Source organism: Eutrigla gurnardus, assembly GCF_963514095.1.
Source record: "Eutrigla gurnardus genome assembly, chromosome: 5".
Lineage (NCBI taxonomy): Eukaryota > Metazoa > Chordata > Actinopteri > Perciformes > Triglidae > Eutrigla > Eutrigla gurnardus.
In genome coordinates, this window is record NC_139919.1 from 10,341,066 (window position 1) to 10,362,299 (window position 21,234).

The 21,234-nt window shown below is 40.7% G+C and overlaps 1 protein-coding gene across 1 annotated transcript in view; it reads left to right on the top strand.

Moving 5' to 3' along the window:
• The window catches only part of pde6a (phosphodiesterase 6A, cGMP-specific, rod, alpha), a 34,162-nt gene that overhangs the window by 451 nt on the left and 12,477 nt on the right, over positions 1 to 21,234 (top strand). Inside the window, exons 2-14 of the mRNA XM_084009378.1 lie at positions 2,243 to 2,576; positions 4,269 to 4,410; positions 8,633 to 8,785; positions 10,112 to 10,201; positions 10,312 to 10,452; positions 11,627 to 11,701; positions 11,912 to 11,976; positions 13,232 to 13,298; positions 15,149 to 15,196; positions 18,397 to 18,546; positions 19,091 to 19,234; positions 19,893 to 19,958; positions 20,170 to 20,316. Coding sequence (XP_083865504.1) covers positions 2,248 to 2,576; positions 4,269 to 4,410; positions 8,633 to 8,785; positions 10,112 to 10,201; positions 10,312 to 10,452; positions 11,627 to 11,701; positions 11,912 to 11,976; positions 13,232 to 13,298; positions 15,149 to 15,196; positions 18,397 to 18,546; positions 19,091 to 19,234; positions 19,893 to 19,958; positions 20,170 to 20,316 — 1,617 coding nt within the window. The 5' untranslated portion in view covers positions 2,243 to 2,247. The remainder of the gene's footprint in view (positions 1 to 2,242; positions 2,577 to 4,268; positions 4,411 to 8,632; positions 8,786 to 10,111; positions 10,202 to 10,311; positions 10,453 to 11,626; positions 11,702 to 11,911; positions 11,977 to 13,231; positions 13,299 to 15,148; positions 15,197 to 18,396; positions 18,547 to 19,090; positions 19,235 to 19,892; positions 19,959 to 20,169; positions 20,317 to 21,234) is intronic.

Genomic DNA, 21,234 nt, shown 5'->3' on the forward strand with positions numbered 1-21,234 from the left:
AGACAAAACAATATTTCTCCAGGCTTATAATGCTTATGTATGATGAGAGAGAATGGTATATTCTAGGCATTATTGAAGTAGCTTTTTCTAATTTGCGTCTTCAAACTAAGACTGTAGATACTACATCCTGTACCCTCGGGAATAACCTTTAGTCAAAATGATGAAAATCAAGATGTGAAAACATGTATTTATTGTTTCCTGCTCCCCAACTATTCTTCCATTTTGCATTACAAATCTGACTGGAAAATATAATATTACGAACGCAGGTTTTCTGTTTCTTCTCTTATGAAGAGCTCCCAAACAGCAAAAGCTTAAACATTCTCACAACAACCTAACTTAATTGAAGTGATATTATTGAAAGAAACATTGAACTGAAAGACATATTTTTCTCAAACATATTTGACACAATTACTGGCACCCCTTCATTTAATATTTGAAGTCTTCTGCTGTAATGCGAGATGAGGTTGGTGAAGACGTGGATCTGAGTCCACTTACAGATCCTCCATACAGAATCTCCCAACAGGGTCGACACCCTTGAGCTCATCCTCCAGATTTCCTAAGTGGTCTAGGTCGGGGGACCGTGATGGTCATGGCAAAACCTTTGTTCTGCTTTTGATTTTTGTGTCGAGTTTGATATGTGCTTCAGATCGTTGCTAAACCTATCACTGATGTGTTTTTTGCCAAAAAAGCTCTATTTGGTCTCAACTGACCATATAACCCAGTCCTATTGAAAGTCCCGGTAATATCTGGCAAATGGTAGATGCTTTAGTTTGTTTGTGATTGACTGCGGGGCCTTTTCTCTGGCAACCATCCCAAACAACTTGGTGATGTGGCGACTGATGGTACTTTTGCAGACTTTCTGAACCCGTTGTCACGGTATGCTAAGAGATTCTTGTGAACAATCCCCCTTATTACTCACCAGTCCTCTTCCAGATTACAAACATCTGCTGTCATGTTACACTTCTTAAATGTTGCTGATAGTGGAAATTGCTATTGTCAACTGTTCAGAGATTTTCTTATCATGTCCTGATTCCTGCCGCTCAACCACTCGACCAGTGTTCTCTTTCCCATAGTGATGAATAACTGTGGTTGAATCCTTGTTGCTCAGGAAGGTTCCTCACTGAGTGAAATGTTCTGGAAGTATCTAAATGTTGCTGCTATGATAAGAGCTGGTCAAATATTTGTTAATAGCCGGCAAACATGCTCCAATGCTTCCTTTCTAATCTTTCTTATAGTGTGCACTGCACCATCCTTTTCCATAGGATAGGAGATAATGCAATCCCACAATGCCTTGTAGCAGGACCACGGCAAGCCCATGTGAATAACTTGTCGATACCGCTGTTGCAGAGTTACGCAGCCTTGTGTGTGTGAGTGGTTGTGTTCTCATGAATTCTCCTTCACACATTTCCTTGACCTCGATGATTCAATGAAGTGGTTAGGAAAGGACATAGGATGTAATGTTCTTGACTATTGGACCATGGCTTAAGGGAATTTGGCCTGCGTCACCTCATAACTATACCCCAGTGAAACAGGAAGTCATGCTTGACCACTTAAGAATTCCCTAATCAAACGAGTGAACTTGATAGCACCGTCAGTTAGATTTTCACATAGGATCTTTTAAGGAGAGCCAAAACTACCAAAAAGGGTGGCACATGTGTTTTGGAGAAAAAAATATTTAAATCCATAATTTATGTTCTTCTATTTAATACCTGAAATTTAAGTTTTTGTGAATATTTCGAGAGAGGAATACATTGCAAATACATTTTTGCTCATATTCAATAAGGGTGCCAACAACCATGAAGGACACTTTCCATCCTGACATCAGTTTGGTATGGGAAAGGGCTCGCTTGTGTTTGCAAACCCACAGAAAATGATCCCCTGACTGTAGATTTGATTTTCAAACACATTGTTCAGTAACAGAACTCTGTCAACCCTGTTGTTTTCAGCAAACTACCCCCGGCACACTACCTGCCAGCACCACACAGCACAAGACAGTTACCCACCAGCTGGTGAAAACAGTGGAATCTTTAGAGTTAAAGAGTTCTTTGTTGTGCATCTGCTCTGACTCCTGACTAAAAAGATTGAATGTGGCGAGAAGTTGAAGGGGTTTGCGACTGGATCGCTTTTTTTGTCAAATCTTTTGTCTGGTTCCTGAGTAGTTGGGGGAAGTAAATGTAAAACAACTGCATTCATTCAAGAGTTAGACCTCTCTCACTTTCTGTTTCCAATGATTCCCTCTCAGCAGCCATGGTGGACGCAGCGGCAGCAGAGCAGTTCCTGGATGCCAACCCGCAGTTCGCCAAGCAGTACTATGACATCAACTTCAGGCCAAAGGTCATCTCAGACCTTCTGGACAACAACCGGAAGACCAAGTTGGACATCAGCAATTTCCACGACCTGTCGACGGTAGACGAGAGCGAGGTCCTCTTCGACCTGATCCGGGACATCCAGGACAACCTGCAGATGGAGAAGTCTGTCTTCAACCTCATGAGACACCTCAGCTTCATGATGAGGGCCGACCGCATGAGCCTCTTCATGTACCGGCAGAGGAACGGGACGGCCGAGCTGGCAACCAGGTAACTGTGGGGCTTCCTGGAAAGTAGCTTAACGTAACGTTCACTTTCTAAGTCAATATTTGAATGCTTTTTGTCTATTTGTTGTGTTTTAAGCCAGTAATTCTGCACACTTGCAAAAAAAGATCAGGCTACGCTAATATTATTAGTATGATACATTTTGGAGAATTATTAAGATTTCAGTGGTGACTGTCCAGGAGTGATTCCGACTCATGTGACTCAGAAATTTCCAATAAATCCAGAATGTTTGTCCAAAAGTCAATATTCATTGAATAAAAATATGGCTGGAATTATTTCCAAAGTCAATGCAATTTTCAGTTTCAAGCCATATTCTGTGGTATTTTATCAAAAACAATATTTACACCGGGTCCCGGGTTTGATTCCTGGGTCGGCCCCGGGTTCCTTATGTGTGGAGTTCTATGTTCTCCCCGTGTAAGCGTGGGTTCTCTCCAGGTTCTCCGGCTTCCTCCCACAGTCCAAAGACATGCAGGATGGGGATAGGTTCATTGGTGACTCTAAATTGCCCGTAGGTGTGAATGTGAGCGTGAATGGTTGTTTGTCTCTATATGTCAGGCCTGTGATAGACTGGTTACCTGTCTGTCTCTATATGTCAGGCCTGTGATAGACTGGTTACCTGTCTGTCTCTATATGTCAGGCCTGTGATAGACTGGTTACCTGTCTGTCTCTATATGTCAGGCCTGTGATAGACTGGTTACCTGTCTGTCTCTACATGTTAGCCCTGTGATAGACTGGTTACCTGTCTGTCTCTACATGTTAGCCCTGTGATAGACTGGTTACTTGTCTGTCTCTACATGTCAGCCCTGTGATAGACTGGTTACCTGTCTGTCTCTACATGTCGGCCCTGTGATAGACTGGTTACCTGTCTGTCTCTACATGTTGGCCCTGTGATAGACTGGCATCCTGTCCAGGGTGTACCCTGCCTTCACCCAATGACAGCTGGGATCGGCTCCAGCCCCCCCGCGACCCTGAATACAGGATAAGCGGTAGACAATGGATGGATGGATGGATGGATGGACATTGGTAGAGCCCGACTGTTTTATCAACGGCGTGAGATGGTGTCAAAAATCATATGTGACTGCATGAACTGCACACAAGTCACATGTCAGCAAGCAGTACCAGTTAAGCTTTGGAAACAAAACATCAGTTATATAAATAGAAGCAGACGATCTTCTTTTCTGTCTTGTTGAAAACTGAAATTACAATTTAATTCAAATGCCTTCATCCCGTTACCTCGCAGAACTCCACACTGTAAGTCTGTCCTGTTTTACATTTCTCCCACCACATCATCACCTGGTCAGGGAACATTTCATGCAGCACATTGCCTACATTTGCAAATCTTCAGGGAACGATCGTGAATGAACACAGATGCTGTTTTCACCAGCACGCCGTTTCACATTCACACAGTTCCAGAGACTCATATTTGGCAGCTCCATTAAATAAGGGACTGTTGAGGGTTTATGTTAATAACATTGCACATTTGCATGTCCCTGATAGGAGCCTTCTACAGCTCCAGTGGTAAATTCCAATGGAGCTGCCTTGCTTTAGGGCCCCTTGATAAGTGTAATATGCTTTTCCTCTCTCTTGTTACAGACTGTTGTCCGAATGCAACACTTTGAGATTACCTTTTTGAATTAAAAGCACATTACAATTAATTGTGTTTATATTTACCTCCAGGTTATTTAATGTCGGCAAAGACTCCGTGTTTGATGAATGCCTGGTGGCGCCCGACAGTGAGATTGTGTACCCGTTGGATATGGGCATCGTGGGTCACGTGGCGTCCACCAAGAAGACCGTCAACATTCCTGACGTTTCTGAGGTAAATATACATGTGCTTTTTTCTGTTTTTAAATGTTAGTGCACTAGTGGATCTGGCATGGGCATCAGAACCACCAACTATTCATTATTAAGTTCAATTATTCATATATATAATATTCCCTCACATCCATTTAATTGACATACAAATATATATTTTTCATCTCTTTTGCTTCCTATTCCATATTCACAATAATAATGTTTAATTTGTGTCCCGTATAAAATTAAACATTAATATTCACAATAACGGAGCATTTTGTTAGCAGAGTGGTTACAGCACGAGCCATGTAACATGTCTTTCTCCGCTCTCTCATCCTCATTTCAACACTGCCCTCTGTCCAATAAAAACTAAAATCCCCCAAAATAATATACACAGAATCCAACCACCATAACAATCAGATCTCTCTGTTAACTTTAAGGCAAACTTCTCCCCCAGTCCCAAGTTAATTAAATGGGTGTATACGTTTTTATTCCGGTAGGCCCACAGAGAATGAAACTAGTTCCCCCTGTATCGATGCTTGGTTCTACCCGTCGCATTCACAAAATGTAAAGCTGATTAGTTGTGTAATTGAATCATGGCCAGAGAGCAAAACAAGTAGAAAATGTTGTCGGAAAAAGTAATCTCCTGTGTAAACATTAAAATCCCTGTTTAGTCAGGGGGTGAGAACCTGTCTACAGTTGCTCTGTCCCTGTTTGACCACCAGATGGCGACATGAAACCAGTCTCCCCTCCACAAATTCCCTTCAACCAAAGCCTGCTCAATCTCGTTACAGCCAATACCTTTGACATTTGAAAATGGCTGGCAAGCTTATTCCAGCGTACGCTTCAAGTTTGCCATGCTGCTGCAGCTCCACTAACTACAGGTCCACCCCCTCCTTCCTGTGAAGTCCTGCACCAACTGTTATTGTGACATTTACACTTAATAAGGCAGAAGTCCACTCTGCATAACTGTCAGATTACAAGCCCTCCTCTGTATCACTTCAATCACTTCGTTTCATGGGAGATTAGAGGCTCAGCTGCTGATGAATAGGCAAAAGAGGCCCGGGTTGATTGTTCCCGTTTGGTTTTTATCAGTTCTGCTGCCTGGCCGGCCTGTTGTGCCATCGCTGTGAGCCACCACACAACAAACATCGCCGTGCTGCTTAAAACCTCTGTCCGTCACGCCGCAGCCTCACAGAAACACATGAAATCATGATGGGAAGTGTGGCAACTGGAACGATATCAAAGCCTCCGTGCCTCAGCCTCCCCAGTCGCGGCGAAGGAACAGCTAATGTTTCCATATAATTGGCTGGCTTTATGATGCTAATGCACTGCGGATGGCCTTTCAAAGTAATGCAGAGACTGGGAGTCACTGTTTCTCTGCGCTCTATTTCCATCCCAGTCCAATCCAGTGCAGGCGTGTCAACCAGTCAGGATACTTGTAGGTTGGAAGGTGGGGATTATGTGTCACTGGGATTATGTAGTGAGCAACAGCTGGCCTCATTTCTCTCCCTCCTTCTGTCCCTGCCTCCTTCACAGTGAATTTAATAATCACACAAATTTCAAGCCAAACTCTGGCTGTTATTTGAGGTGTGGTTAATCAAGGGGTGTATGTGTTAGGAAGGTGGAGAGCGTCAGAGTGGGAGGCTGCAGATAAAGCTGGTTAATCTGTCCTGAATTAGAGCGATCCCAGATTACTCCCAGAGGTCACACAGGCTCCGAGCCATTTTCAAAGACTCAGCACAGTAACACACCTTAAATCTATTCTGTTACACTGGATTGTTTAGCTGGTAGAGCAGAGGATGGTTGCAAAGGGTCGGGACATTTATGGAAGTATTCCAAGGGGAGTTCAATTTGGGAATTTTGGAAATTTAAACATCAAATGTTATCTTTTTAATTGTGAATTTATTTGTGGGAAATACACATACAAAGAATTACTAGGTCTTATGCCCATTTAAGGGGAGGGTAAACATTTGAACTAAAATATATTACCATGAAATATCCTCAGCTGATTATTTACATTAAGACAATTATTTGTTGTATTATAAGTTTTCTGTAAATATACATTTAAATATGCAAATGATACATTCTCCTATTTAATCTGTGCTCATTTGCATACATTTCCAGAACAGAAATCTCAACATTGGCGAATGCCAAATTCAAAATTCTAGTTTAATTGTGTTGACACGTTAAGAGTTAAGGTTTTTACAGAGGCAATTTGGGATATCTCTTTGGTTCCCTCCATAAATCAGAAAATACCATCAACAGCCATACAAAAATTCAATATTCACCATATTCTTTGGGATCAAATGTATAAATCAGGCTATGAATGATATATGAACAAACCCCTCTCTAGAAGCCTTCAGAATATAGATAGGGATGAGTAAAGTAAAGTTTGTGTTTGTGTATGTTAGTGCTGCTGGCCCTGGAGGAGTCAAACATATTTTCAAGGAATAGTCCTTTTAAAAGATTTGCAAGACACTACAGATGAATAAGGCAATAAACAATGTAACTAATAGATATCACCGTGAAACAGTTGATTTCACCTGAAGCCGATGCTGCAACTGGAAACACGTAAAGGAATAAAGACAAATTAGACAAGTAGTAGTAAGATGAACACCTACGTGTGTATTTGTTTTCTGACTAGTCTGAAAGAATACATGTTATGGGAGTGAAATAGCCCAAAATGTACCAGTGGATGAACATCTCCTTAAATAGGAATTGAGTCAAATTAAAACCTCTGCATGCATTCTCCCACCACGTGTGTCCTTCACACTAGTACCGCCAAGTACTACAGGATGTCAAGTGGCTTTGATTAAATGAATGGAGTGAGTAATTTATTGTATGATACATTTCAGTGAACCAGCAGGTAGTAGCCTAAACCCTGTGTTCGGTTTGTCCGTTCTGGGTTACCGTAGAAACAAAGCAGTGCAACATGGTATGTAGATACAACATAATGACATACTTAATATTATATTACTTTTCTGCCAATAGATCCCCTAAATGCTTGACAAATATAAAATAGCCTCCGACCTACAATACTACAGGCCTAACAGGGACTGTAGAGTTCTGTTTTGGATGTGTGACCTACATGACATGATACAACAATAAATACATGCAGACATTAATATGGTATGTGTGTTGTTGTTTTCTTTCATATCAAAATATAACTCATGCTTAGATTGTACTTCTCAAGTGTAGAGCTGCTGGGCAAAGGTCAAGGCAAAGCTTCAGCTGAGGATAACGAGCAGGATGAAGACTTCTCTGGGCCTTAGGGGGCCAAAGGTCACCCAGTAACAAGCTGTCTGCTGCTGGAACAGGTTTATTTGTAAGCTGCGTAAGGCTGCAGTTGAATGTGCTGATCCAAGATCAGTCTCTCTGATATTGATTTTCCCCTTAATTTCCTGGTCGACTTCAGTCTGCAAAACAGACACATTTAGACATGAATAAATATGAAAAAGGAATGGTTTATTATTTTAACTTGTAGTGCAGCATGAAGACGGCTCAAATCTCATTCCTGATGCTCAAACACTTGTGCACATTAAAAATAAAAGGAGAATGACACAGGGCAGGTCTGAAGATCAGGTGCTGCACTTTTTACCTTACTCAATTTTGTCACACACAGAAGCATTAAATCATAATTTTTCCGATCCAGGTTTTGTATCTGCACCTGGGTAGAAGGAGAGGGTTTGGCTCACAGCGGTTTTAAGGATTCTGAGGCTGGAGGACGGTACATGAATGATGCAGATGTTTGATTCTGAGGACTTTCCCCTTTGGGGGAGTGTGAGGTTGGTAATTAGGCAGTGATAATTTGATAAATCAGCCCGGTCGATGTTTTGGTAAATATTATCACATTGCAAATATAGCCGTATTGGGTGTTTGAAACATTTCCAATCTTCCACAGTTCATCCACCAGAGTAGTGACAAGTTTATGTTTCAACTGTGGTCCCCTCGAGTGTCTCTCTCACTGTAGGTTTTTATTCCTGCTTGGCTGTTAATGAGCCGCTCTTCCTCGGTTTCACCCCTGGAGGAGCACAATTGATGACCCCTGCTGTACAGGACGAGCAGTAGGTGGAGTGCAGCAGAGAGGGCCTTGAGTTTGTGGATAATGGAAAGCCTTTGCTCGCAGCGTTTATGGATGAAAGTGGTGTGTTCATCAAAGCTGAGTGTGGAAGTCTTGAAGGATGCAGGGGGAAAGAGCAGGCAATTAAACACAATCAACCACTCTCTCTCCTTTCTCTTTCCAGAGCGCTCATTTCAGTGACTTTGTGGACGAGCTGACAGAGTTTAAGACCAAGAGCGTCCTCGCCATTCCCATCATGAACGGTAAAGATATGGTGGCCGTCATGATGGCCCTCAACAAGATGGATGGGCCGAGTTTCACTGCCAAGGATGAAGAGGTAACATCTAAATCTTGAAATTCACCCTCGGCACACTAATTTCCTAATTTGAAACTTTTTGAAAATGAGTTGCGAAGTGCTTCAGAACAAGAACCCAGTGCAAGAATAGCCCAAACTATAGTTCATGTATTTCTGCTTTACTTCCGTCCTTCATCACTTCTTCAAACTGTCTGTATTAGTAACAAGCTGCCTGACCGGACAGTGATCTAAAACAATGAATCTCAGTCTGCAGTTTAAGAGGTCTGTTATAAAAGTCACATAAAACTACATGAGCAGACTCAGCTTCTGTTGTTCAGTGTCACTTCTGTCTCTGCAACCAAACGTATCTGCTGCTGATGAATGGATGCATTTGAAGTTGGCAACATTTCCCTGGATGAGCGTATCTGGTGAAAGACAGAAGTGCATAGTGAGGCTGATAGGGAACCACAGGAAAAGCAGATGGTGTGATTATTCTGTTGCCATTATTCTGTTGCCATTAACATCAGCATTTACTTCATAATGATAAGTTAAAGAGAAAAAAAGCAGCTCCCTCAGTGTATTGTAGACCCTGTGGCCTATCGTTCCACTAAATTGAATTCCAAAGTCCATGTATTATATCTGACTGAAACAACAACTGATGTGGATTGTATTTGCATTAAACTATCACCCTTCCTGCTGCTCTGGCCTGCAGCAGCAGCTGTCACCTAAACTCAGCTGATGTATTGGCCCACAGATTGAAACCCTCCCAAATCGCCACCAACAATTATAATCCTTTAACTTACTGAGAGCTGAGAGGAGGGCATTTGTCCGCCAAGAGAGGCCTGTCCGAGAACATTTGGAGGGAGAGATTTCCAGTGGGTGAACAGCGCTACGCCGCCGTGTTCAAAGAGTCATAATGAAAGGCTGAACCTAGGAATCACTGCCAATTCCTTCCTACCCAAACAATAGAAAACGTGATGTGAAGTGTAATCACAAAGTGTCTGTGGCATTCGGACCAAATACCACACAGGAATGAGGCATTTTCTCAGTCAAGACAGACGAGACAATGTTACCTTTTGCTTTAATATCACCTGTCAACTATTGGCAATTTTTCACTGGGAAATGATATGTCTGCTATTTGAAACACGTCAGCTGCTCTGACTGATGGCACAAAGGTGAAAGTGGCTTACATATTTTATAAAACTTAATATTGTAGAGGTTCTGGTTGGACCTTTTGAAATGAATGAAACGTTATTTAATAATAATAAAAACACTGAGATACACGCGCTGAAGATAAAGGAAGCAGTTAAGTGTTGGCGAGGTAACCACATCTTGATGTTAAGCAGAGTGTGTGCTGTTTTCTTCCAGACCCTCAACAAGTATCTCAACTTTGGCAACCTGGTCCTGAGAGTGTTCCACCTGAGCTACCTGCACAACTGTGAGACCAGGAGGGGGCAGGTGAGAGACGATCTCCGTCTTCACACTGTAGCTGAAAGTTTGCTGACCTTTTTACTTCGCAGCCTTGGATCGGATGTTTTTTTCTAGAAGCAGCTGTGTTTTGTGTCCAGGTGCTGCTGTGGTCGGCCAGCAAGGTGTTTGAAGAGCTGACAGACATAGAGCGGCAGTTCCACAAGGCCTTGTACACAGTCAGGGCGTTCCTCAACTGTGACCGCTACTCTGTGGGTCTGCTGGACATGACCAAGACCAAGGTGGGTTACCATGGTTACACAACCAGTGTCAAAGATGAGATTGAAAACAAACAATTTGTAAAGAGGTCAGCGGTAGTATGGAGATCCCTATCCCTATTACAGATCTATAATCCTTTCCCTGCTCATAAAAACAAAAATAATAATAATGATAACTGAATAAAATACACAATTATAGATAATATAATAATTGTACAACTTTAAAACAAAACAAAAAAGTAAAGAAGAACTTGTAATACACAAAATCAGCATGTCTAACTTTAAACATTGCCTGCACCCCACAAAGTCATTTCATGATGTATATACCCACACTGTTACAGCTGCATGCATATTTACCCACTCACACAGTCACTTCATGTACCTACATACACACAGCTGCATGCATATGCTTGCTTAAAGTCACCTACATTAAGTCAAACTACTTCATTCTACTCCCTTCTCAAAACCCTACAATTGTCATTAAGCGTGAGCTACAAATACACTTAACATCCTGGAAAAAAGGAACCAATATATAATAATAATAAATGTTTACACATTTTAAACAGAGGGCATCCAGCGCTTATTATTATGTCCTGCAGTGTTCTTCACCATTCTCATCTAAGTTGTGTTTCCATGGGATCTGCTTCTGTTTGCATTTCCTCCTCTTTAGGGACAAGATATTTTCAGAACCTCCTTTGGGGTTTCTTTGCCTAATCTGAGCTAGTTTTCCTTTGCTTCAGTCCCTTGTGTCGGAGGAAGAGGTAACACTTAAAGCCATCTTCTGATCAGTGTCGTACAACCCTCCCGTATTACGTGCCGTCATAAATACTACTTATTTGCTGTGGCTGTCACCTAATTACAAGCAGCTGCCAGTTGATTCCTAACACCTGCTATCTGAGAACAAACACATGTTGTCTGCCTACACAGATGGCTGTCTGGTAGCAACACTGGGTTTCATGAATAAAGCACTTAAAAATAAACAAAACCAGTAGCTCAGCTTTTTTTTGGAAACTATGCACTTTGTGAAGACAGAACCAAACATATTCCCCAGTCCAAGAGGCTGCTGGAATTAGCATTTTCAGGCAGAATGGTGGTGTAGGATACATTTACAGTAAGTGCGTCTAAATAACGAAACAACGGGAGAAGTTCTCTCGGTTCTGTTGCCTTCTCTAAACGGTTTCTCTCTCTGTGTGTGCAGGAGTTCTTTGACCTGTGGCCAGTTCTCATGGGAGAAGTTCCCCCATATGATGGACCCAAAACTCCTGATGGCAGGGTGAGGAAATATTAATCATGGCTACTATAATTGCTACTCCTCCTGCCCCTGCTCATGTACTCCACTGCCACCATCAGTGGATGACCCATGATACTCTATTAGTGCTCTGTGTTGGGAACACTTGGATTTCAAAGGACCAAACTGATTTTCACTTTGAAATATCTTCTCCACACAATCCTCTCTAATTGTCCTGTTTTGTGTTGCCTCAAGGAAATTATCTTCTACAAACTGATCGACTACATCCTCCATGGCAAAGAGGACATCAAAGTCCTACCGTAAGTCTACAGAGATCTAGTTTAACCTCTTGAACTCCCCCAGGACGCCGGTATCCTCACTGACATTACCTTCTTAGCAGACTCACAGTAAAGCTAGAGTAAAGATATTGGTATCATATGAAACTAGATAACATTTTGGGAGGGAGAAACTAGAATGGCTGTATTCATAGGGGTCCCTTACTCGCATCAAGATAACTGAATGAGAAGTTATTCTATGGGAACCCATGAGTCTCCCCACGTCTTTACAGACATGCTCAATATGCTAATCTTGTGCAGTAATGGCCAAAAACAATGTTCGCATTCAGTACAATTGTAATATTTCTGCCTTTTCTAAAAATAGTGTATTTGAATATTTCTGCACACTAGTGTAACAGTCTTGGAATTTCATTAATAATGAATGACTGACAAGTTGAGACTTGGATCTAATGGGCGGGATGATGCTAGTCCATGTAGTCGACTATTTTTTTAAACTTGACGTCGCTCTATAAAATGACCTTTAGTGACCTGCGATAATCACAGCTGATGAAACTTTACAAGCACAAACTAGAGACGGAGGACATCCAGAGGATGGAGGGCTGCCCTGTGTCTCCTGACAGGAAGGGGTTTCTGAGCAGTTTCCAGATTAGAAGTGCTCGCCATCCATTTGTCAGTAAACAGTGAAGCAGCCTGTTTTGTTTGTTGTCACATGCACACGCAAGTAGTAACTCCCCACACATACCTGTGCTACACTACCTACCTGATGTACAGGAGGCCGCAGTGTGTCAATGCACCAACAAAGGCAGGGAAGAAGAAGAAAACAAGGAAAAGAAGAAAACAATGCAGGTTCAGAATGTTTTATAAGGGAGGAAATGCATTCAACGCGTTTATTAGACCTCAAAGATGTAACAATGCAGCACATTTCAAGTGATGATAGAGTGGTTATCAGAGATAATAATGTCCTCTCTTCCTCCCTCACACAACCACACATTTTACTCAATGCATTTTCTTCCCCGTTCCTTTGTTTTCTATCATCCATCATTGCTACTCTTGTAAACAGTGCGAATATCCGTCCAAACGTCGCTCGACTGAATAATCTCTACTGTGTAAATTGAAAGTTGTATATGCATTGTTTGATTTGAATAATTTTACATGGCATTTATTTCACACTGGCGGAGTCACATTTATATCGACAGTGAATAGGAAAGTCATTTACATGATTATTTGGTTTTCCGGTTGTTGGCAAAGATGATCATTTTCATATTGTGTTCATCCTCAGGAATCCCCCGGCGGACCACTGGTCCCTGATCAGCGGTTTACCAACCTACGTAGCAGAGACCGGACTGGTTGGTGTCTTTTCTGTGGACCTCCTGTCCTCTTCCTTTATTTTAAATTTGCTGATCTTGAAGACATCTCACACAATATTGTCTCCCAACATTTTAAGACCATGACAGAATTATGTGGCATCATCATGGTTCTCACCCAAAAACCTGTTATTAATTCATCTTTGAAGAGAGCTAAGTGATTGTTGTAAACCGAGTTATTTAGTATATTTCATCATTCTCATTACATTGTCTGTATGTCTGCCATAAATGTTCTCTAGGCTTACTGCAAGTTGCAATATGCTATTGAAGGAAATGTTTAGTGGTCACATAGTTGCATGACGTGATCTTTCAACAACTGCTCCCCCAACCTGAAGCCCAAACTCAGTTTAAAGTTTCTTTAAAGTGACCAAAACCATCTTTACTATCATATTTGGTTTATGGAGTTTATTTAGAAACTACGATGGCGTATTAACCACCCGATCAACAAACACCCATAAGATGACAATTTGGCCCATGTAAAATTAACCAACAATAACCATCAACAGCCATCACCCTAAGGACCTTAGCAAAGTGTTGTCACACGTTGGGATGGATTAATTAGAAAGATAAAAGCGACATTCATGGGAAGTTAGCTAGCAGAAATGCCGGTTGTTAGCATCTTAATAAACTAGCAAATTTGCCACCTTAAAACTAGCAAATAGGCCACTTTTAATCTCAGAATATTGCCCACCTCTCTCCGCTCCATTTTTCCCCCGACAGTGGCCCTAATACGCCGTCATAAGAAAGTACTAAGTTTACATAAAAAATAAATAAATAATGGTGAAATCCCTGCACAGGCATCACAGCAGCTTCTGACTGAAATGCCCTGAAATGTTCCTATTGTAGTCTTGTTTTCACTGACTGCAACATATTACATATCACGACAGAGTAGAGTATATTAATGGACATTATATGGTGTGATTTATGGTCCTAATTATGTTTATTAGATCCATTCAGTTATATTCATAGCTTTGTGATCCTCTTTACCTAATCACCTGTTGTGATGATGGATTACAGGATATTATTATTTTGGTGATTGAATATGTTTTGAAAATCAGGGCCTGGATGCTTATTCCTCACTGACCTTTAGAGGACGACTCCATGTTTTTCTGTGCAGTAACTAATGTCCTATAAAATATCTTCCTTTCTAAAATATCTCCATTGGATGCTGCGGGTGGTCAGACGAGCAGAACGCCATTAGGCCACATTACACAGTTGTCAGTGAGCACACTGTTGTGGAAATGAAAAGTGTTCATCCCCCACACCGCTGTGATGTATAATTGTAATTTCTGCAGCCGTTGCAATTAATCACAGCGTGCCTCTCCCAAACTCGCTCGTCCATCAATCCCTCCTTGTGCTCAATCCCGTCCGTCTCTCTCCTGCACTGTCCGTTCATCGTCTTCGCCTCGTGTCATTTTTCAACCCAACATCATCTTTCCTCCTTCATCCTTTCTGGTTTAGCTCTTCTACATCATGCAAAAGCTGAAAACTCGATTTCCTCCTTTTTATAAATTGAGCGGAAAAGTCACGTTAGATTGACACTTTGAGTTTCAGGATGTGACTGATGTGACTTGAATGGATTCACTGTTGGGCAATAAAACTCATAATTCATTACATAAAATATGAACATGTGGTCTTCTAGCATGAATGGTGAGGCTCAGAGCATAAGGAGAAAGTTGTCCTCTTTTAGCCATTTCCTTGTTTTCACTCCTGCCAAACCTTCTCTGACTTTAGTAATGTGTATTTATATATAAACCTTATAATACACATTGTATCAACTCATCAAAACTCACCAGCCTCAACTTTTCTCTTCTTTTCTCCCTTTTCCACAGATTTGTAATATCATGAATGCAGGTCAGGATGATTTTTTCAACTTCCAGGTAAGATGGCTGCTTAGTGGCTTAGAGAACAAGAACACACATGTCAGACGGCATTGAGATCAAAATCACAATCAATAAGATAACTACAATAGTTGGTAAAACACCAAGCAGGAGTTTTTCCATCAAGTCTGCAGCTCTTTAGGAGACGTGTAATTGAATAGAATTGAATCCGAAGGTACTGGATGAGATGTTCGTTGCTACCAGGAAAGTTAAAGCAAAACTTCAAACACGTGTAAGCTGACACAGATGTCCCGATGTCTCCATGTCCAGATGTCTGTAGATAATGCAGTCTATTGGAGCACATGGGAGACTTGTGGTTACAGAGCAGGCCTTGTTACCACGATTCCAGTCTGGGGAACTCTGTTGCATGTCACCCCCCAACACTATATCTATCTCTAGCTCTGTTCTGTCAAATAAATCCGATGGCATATTCGGGCTATTGCAATTAAAAATAAAATACAGTGCTAGGGGAGAGGGAAATATCCCAAGAAAGAACGTGGATGTAGACATAAACTCTGAGACTAAACTGGTGAATGTATGAGGAAAAAAAAACACATTTACAAGCAACAAACTCAAATGTCCTACAGTCACTAGAAGACACAGATTTAGCAGTAAGGAACTACTCAATATGAATCCACAATCAACATATCATCATAAACATCCACACTTAAAAGGGACATTGCTGTGAATAGGTGGCATGTTGAGTATTTACTGGTACATTTAGGGAATATTGTTTTTTTGGGTTGAAAATTAGGTAATTTTTCTTCCGATATTACCAGCCTCTATGTATTATTTTGGCCCTTATATGCTGTCGTAAATAAAGGCTAAATCATCAGATATCATCTTTTAAAAAACAAACATGCAATTATTTAAGACGTGCTTCTTTGCTTACACATCTAATTTAACATGCATAGATAACAATGTACTAATTATCAACGGTATCATTACATCAATTCTTTTGGCAGACATTTTTCTCCAAAGTGCAGGGCAAATATGATCATCCACAACCAGTATGCCATTAATTTGACTTATATCATTTGTTCTGTTTATTTATCCAGGGAGGAATGAATTCAGTTCCGCCGAGCATAACAGTCATATCTTTATGGACATCAACAGCAGTTGTTGCTAGGAGAGCAGTTTGGCTCATTATCTGCAATCTGATTTTTATGTAAAGTAATAGAAGATATTAGCATATCACGGTCAGATTGCAGTAATTGCATTATAGATCTCTTTACTCTTGAGTGATGTGAATGAAATAGAACTGGGAGTATATGTTGAAATAATGTAATAAAAAACAAATGTAGCTCTATAATGGGCTGGAATGAAGCACTAGGGAACGATTCTGCTGTAGAGTTCTAACTGAATAAATCATATGTTCCTCATGATCTGCTCTCCTTAGTGTCAATTAGTTTCCTGAGGGCTGTAAAACACTCATAGTAGTTATCCTTATTCTCTGTTTTGGATAGGCGTTATCCCACCTGGTGATACATTGATTATGGCTACATGAGTTATCTTGTGTTGTAATTTATCTCATGAACATGCAATGGAAGATGACTTATGGCTTTTTTGTCATGTGTTGCATTCTGGGCAATGGGATCCCCCCAAATCCATCCTACATACTCATTCTAAACTGTATACTACATACTGTATATACGTACAGTTTGAGCTGTAAGTTAACCAAAAAGTTGACATATTTTACTGCTAATTCCTAACAGGACATGAGTCATTTAAACACAAAGAGAAAGATGGCTTTATGTCTCATGCTTATTGGTTTATAAGATTATTTCCGGCTCCACCATTTCCTTTGTGCATTGCATTGTTTAGGCATCAAAAGCAAATTCAAAAATTGTTTGCTCACTTTTCCAGTGTAAACATACTCTATACCCCAAAACTGCTTGGTTAGTATATTGAATGGACATGCCTTTTTTCCTCCGTATGATGACTGAACACTGGTGGAAAATAGTCCCTCTCAAAAGAGCCCTCCAATCATTGTCTCTCTGCTATTTTTAGTGCTTCTCCTCATCTCGAGTCTCCCTCTTTTCTGCTGCAGAACGTGTTGCTTTTTACTCCCTGGCAAAGCACTTTAAAGTGCATTTGTATCAAATGGAGATAGACTCATTAATTAGATTTTAAGGGGAGGTTTTAGATTGCTGAAACCCTTTCTCGTTATCACAGTCCATTTAAGTGCACTCAATATCCATGAAGAAGAAATGTACAACTGCTGAGGTTATTTTTCTACATTATAGTTTTCATTCAGCTTTGTTAAAAGGCTAGTGTGGTTGAATGAGGTACTTACCCATAGTCAGTGTATTAACTTCAGTCGATGGTGATCAGCACGTGTCCAGTTTGGGAAAACTACCGGTGTTGTACCAAATTCTGTGACCCATCAGATTCTGTGTCTGTATCACGTTTATTGTATTTTGATTGTCCCAATCAAAGTGACATATTTTCTTAATAGCTATCTAAATTTGTGCCCCTTTCTTAATACAGTAACCTTTGTACAGTCCATCCCTGGAGGGCATGAAAGCAGAGCATCGTACTTCTGTGTACGGGATCAGCTGTAAAAAAAGAATAGCAGTTTAAGTGTATGCCACATTAAGAATATTCCCGACGCTTTACCTTGTCTTCACACAGCCGTTTTTCAACACGGAACTGAGAACATGAAAAAATCCTTTACCTTGTAAAACATGGAAGCTGCTGGTCTGCCTCAATCAGTTAGGTTGTTTGTGTTATTATTAATCTGGACCTTTAAAAGAACAAAGTCAACTTTCAGCTGCACAGTTTTCCAGCGACCCGTGACTATTTTTATCCCATTAAATTCTTTGTTCCTCTTGACAGATAATCGGAGCATTTCCACTGTGTGATAAAGCTTAAGTGTAGCAGTAAGAGCCCATTTTAAAAATGAGACTTCAACAACTGCTCTTGCAGTATGTTCATATTTTAGCGGCAGTGAGCAGGTGAATTATTGATTCTCTCTCATATTTCCTCTGGATCTAGAAGGTCATATTACATTTCTGTAGGGCTCCTGCTTTCTTTATTACAATCGTCTGTAAAAAAAAAAGAAAAAAAGAAAATGTGATACAAGGTGAAAAAAAACTGCACTTATAACTGTCTTAAACATATCAAAGTAAATGTATTCTTATTTATGGGCCTTGCATGTTGAACTGTGTGTGTGTGTGTGTGTGTGTGTGTATACACAGAAAGAGCCTCTGGACAGCTCTGGCTGGACCATTAAGAACGTCCTGTCTATGCCAATCGTCAACAAGAAAGAAGAGATCGTGGGTGTGGCCACGTTCTATAACAGGAAGGATGGGAAACCCTTTGATGAAATGGACGAAACACTGATGGAGGTATGTGTGTGTGTGTGTGTGTGTGTGTGTGTGTGTGTGTGTGTGTGTGTGTGTTGTGTGTGTGTGTGTGTGTGTGTGTGTGTGTTGTGTGTGTGTGTGTGTATGTGTGTGTGTGGGGGAGCACTGAGTCATTGGTTTATAAATACACTCAGGACATTCAGAGCATCTGCATTATTTATCATTGGGCCTGGAGGCTTTTTACTGAAGTTTCTCTATCTGCCTCACTGCTTAGGGTTCAGTTAAAAAAGACAACAGGGAAGTTTGATCCTAAACTGTTCCACAAAATCAAAGTCATTTTCTGAACAAATTCATTCTGACATTTGAACATGGTTTATCACTCATTCTTGGCTGTAAAAATGATTTGAAAGCGTTTGGATCGGATGTGTTATTAACGTACATTTACTCCGGTACTTGTACTTTCCTCAAGCCTTTACATGTGAAGCTGATCCGAGTGCTCCACTACATTTATGTGACTGGCACCTACTGCAGTCATAGGCTGCTAATTCTCTCTCTCCTTCTCCCTCTCTCACACACCTGTCTCCAGTCTCTGACCCAGTTCCTGGGCTGGTCGGTGCTGAACCCTGACACCTACGACAAGATGAACAAGCTGGAGAACAGGAAGGACATCTTCCAGGACATGGTCATGTACCACGTCAAGTGTCGCAAGGATGAAATCCAGCACGTTCTGGTTCGTGAATAAATGAAGGACAGAGACACCTTGTGTCTATAGGGATAGATATATCAGGGGTAGAACAGGAAGTCAGGTGTTTTAGTTTTCCCCACGTAATTGTACTGTTGGTTTGTTGATACAGCCTTGAAGAGACCTATTTTATTTTTTATTTGGCCGTGAGTTTTCTAAAATATGTAAACTAAGAACAGACATATCTCATGTCCCACATGCATAAATAATGTAATGCAGCATGAATTTAATTTAGGGAAAACAATAATATTTCCGAGCACAACAGCACATTTTGACAGTGGTTTGTAGCTTACGACTTAGCAAAATAACATCTTGAAATGACAATTTTAAAAGTTGTTATAATGTTGAAATTAGGGGCAATGATAATATGAAAGCATAATGAATGAATCCTTGCGTTATCTATTGCTATTAGTGCTGAACCAATCATTTTGAAGCCGGCCGGTTGATATGGATGATACAAACGGGAGGTGAGCATCGTTTTTAGCTGAAATAAGCTGTCAGGTTTTCTATGAAGTGATTTGTCAGTGGACAGCGAGAGACGGAGAGAACAAGAGCAGAGACCGAGTGTGACCTCAGATCAGGAGTCAGGTGATTGATGCTAAACCATTTCCTCCAAGGTGAGCGCTGATGTTGTGTGTCTCCTTAGAACACCAGGGAGAGATGGGGGAAGGAACCCGATCAGTGTGAGGAGGAGGAGCTCCAAGAGATTCTGGTAAACAAAAACAACCAACATCCAGCTTGTGTTTGAGGACATTCGACCAAATAAGTCTGAATACATTTCCCACAATGCAACGTGATTGTGATTATGAAAAGAGGATGAAGACAAAGTAACATTATATTGATTCTAAAGATGAAACGTTTGGCTTGAACCGTTTGTTTGACACTTGCGGTATGAAGTCATACATGTGCGTCTCTGTCTGCAGTCGGAGATTCTGCCAAACTCCAAGAAATGTGAGATCCTCGAGTTCCACTTCTATGACTATCATCACACCGAACTGGAGCTCGTGAAATGCGGCATCAAGATGTACTATGAACTGAAAGTGGTGGACAAGTTTCACATTCCCCGAGAGGTGGGTGGTTAGTCAGGGTGAAATGAATTGGTTGTGCTGTGTAATGTTCATTTTATACTCATCTTTGCTAGATTAATATAATGTGTTAAAAGTGGTTGTTGGGCTCTACGGGTCAGTTGGAAGCATCGAAGCTTCACTCGGAGCGTTGATATTTGAATTGTGAATCAACATCCGAATGCTGCGCAGCTTCTTCTAGTCAGAACACAGAAATTATATTATGAATACTAAACTGTTTGTTGAATTAGATTCCAGTGGGAGCTGCGTAGGATTGTCTCCAACTAGTTATATAGTAATAAATCCAGAGGATTGTAAAGTTAAAATGAATTGGAAAAAAGATGGATGTAATAATTTCCACACAGTCACATATATAATCAGCTTCAATTCATCTTTTGTGGTGTTGAGCCTTTCAAAAACAATATTTTCACTGTTAAAAACCCAGTTTGCTCTCCATAAAATGTGACGTGCATCTGTGATAATCCGGCCACCTAGCAGCAGTGGGATTCACTATAGCTCTAACTGGTTGAGATACATAAATCATAGTTTTTGTAATGCATACAACTGATGCTTCATGCCAAAACAGCCAGAAGAGGAGAAATTGTGGACTGACAACAATTCTGGGTTGGAAGACAGCACTTCATAGGTAGAAGTAATCTGGTTGAAATTATTAGGACAATAATAAAAAAGGACATTTTGTGTTACTAATTTATGTCATAACATGTCAAATGGATACTAAATTACATTTGAAATAATGACATCATAGCCTGACATGAGACCAACGTCTTCATTTGCCCAAAGCAAAAGCTTGAATAATTAATTTTGTTAGGTTTTAATTCCAGCCTCTGAATCAGTAATTGGATAGGGGAAATTGCAGAAAGATGATACAAGATGATATCATCACGATACGATTCAGTCGATAAA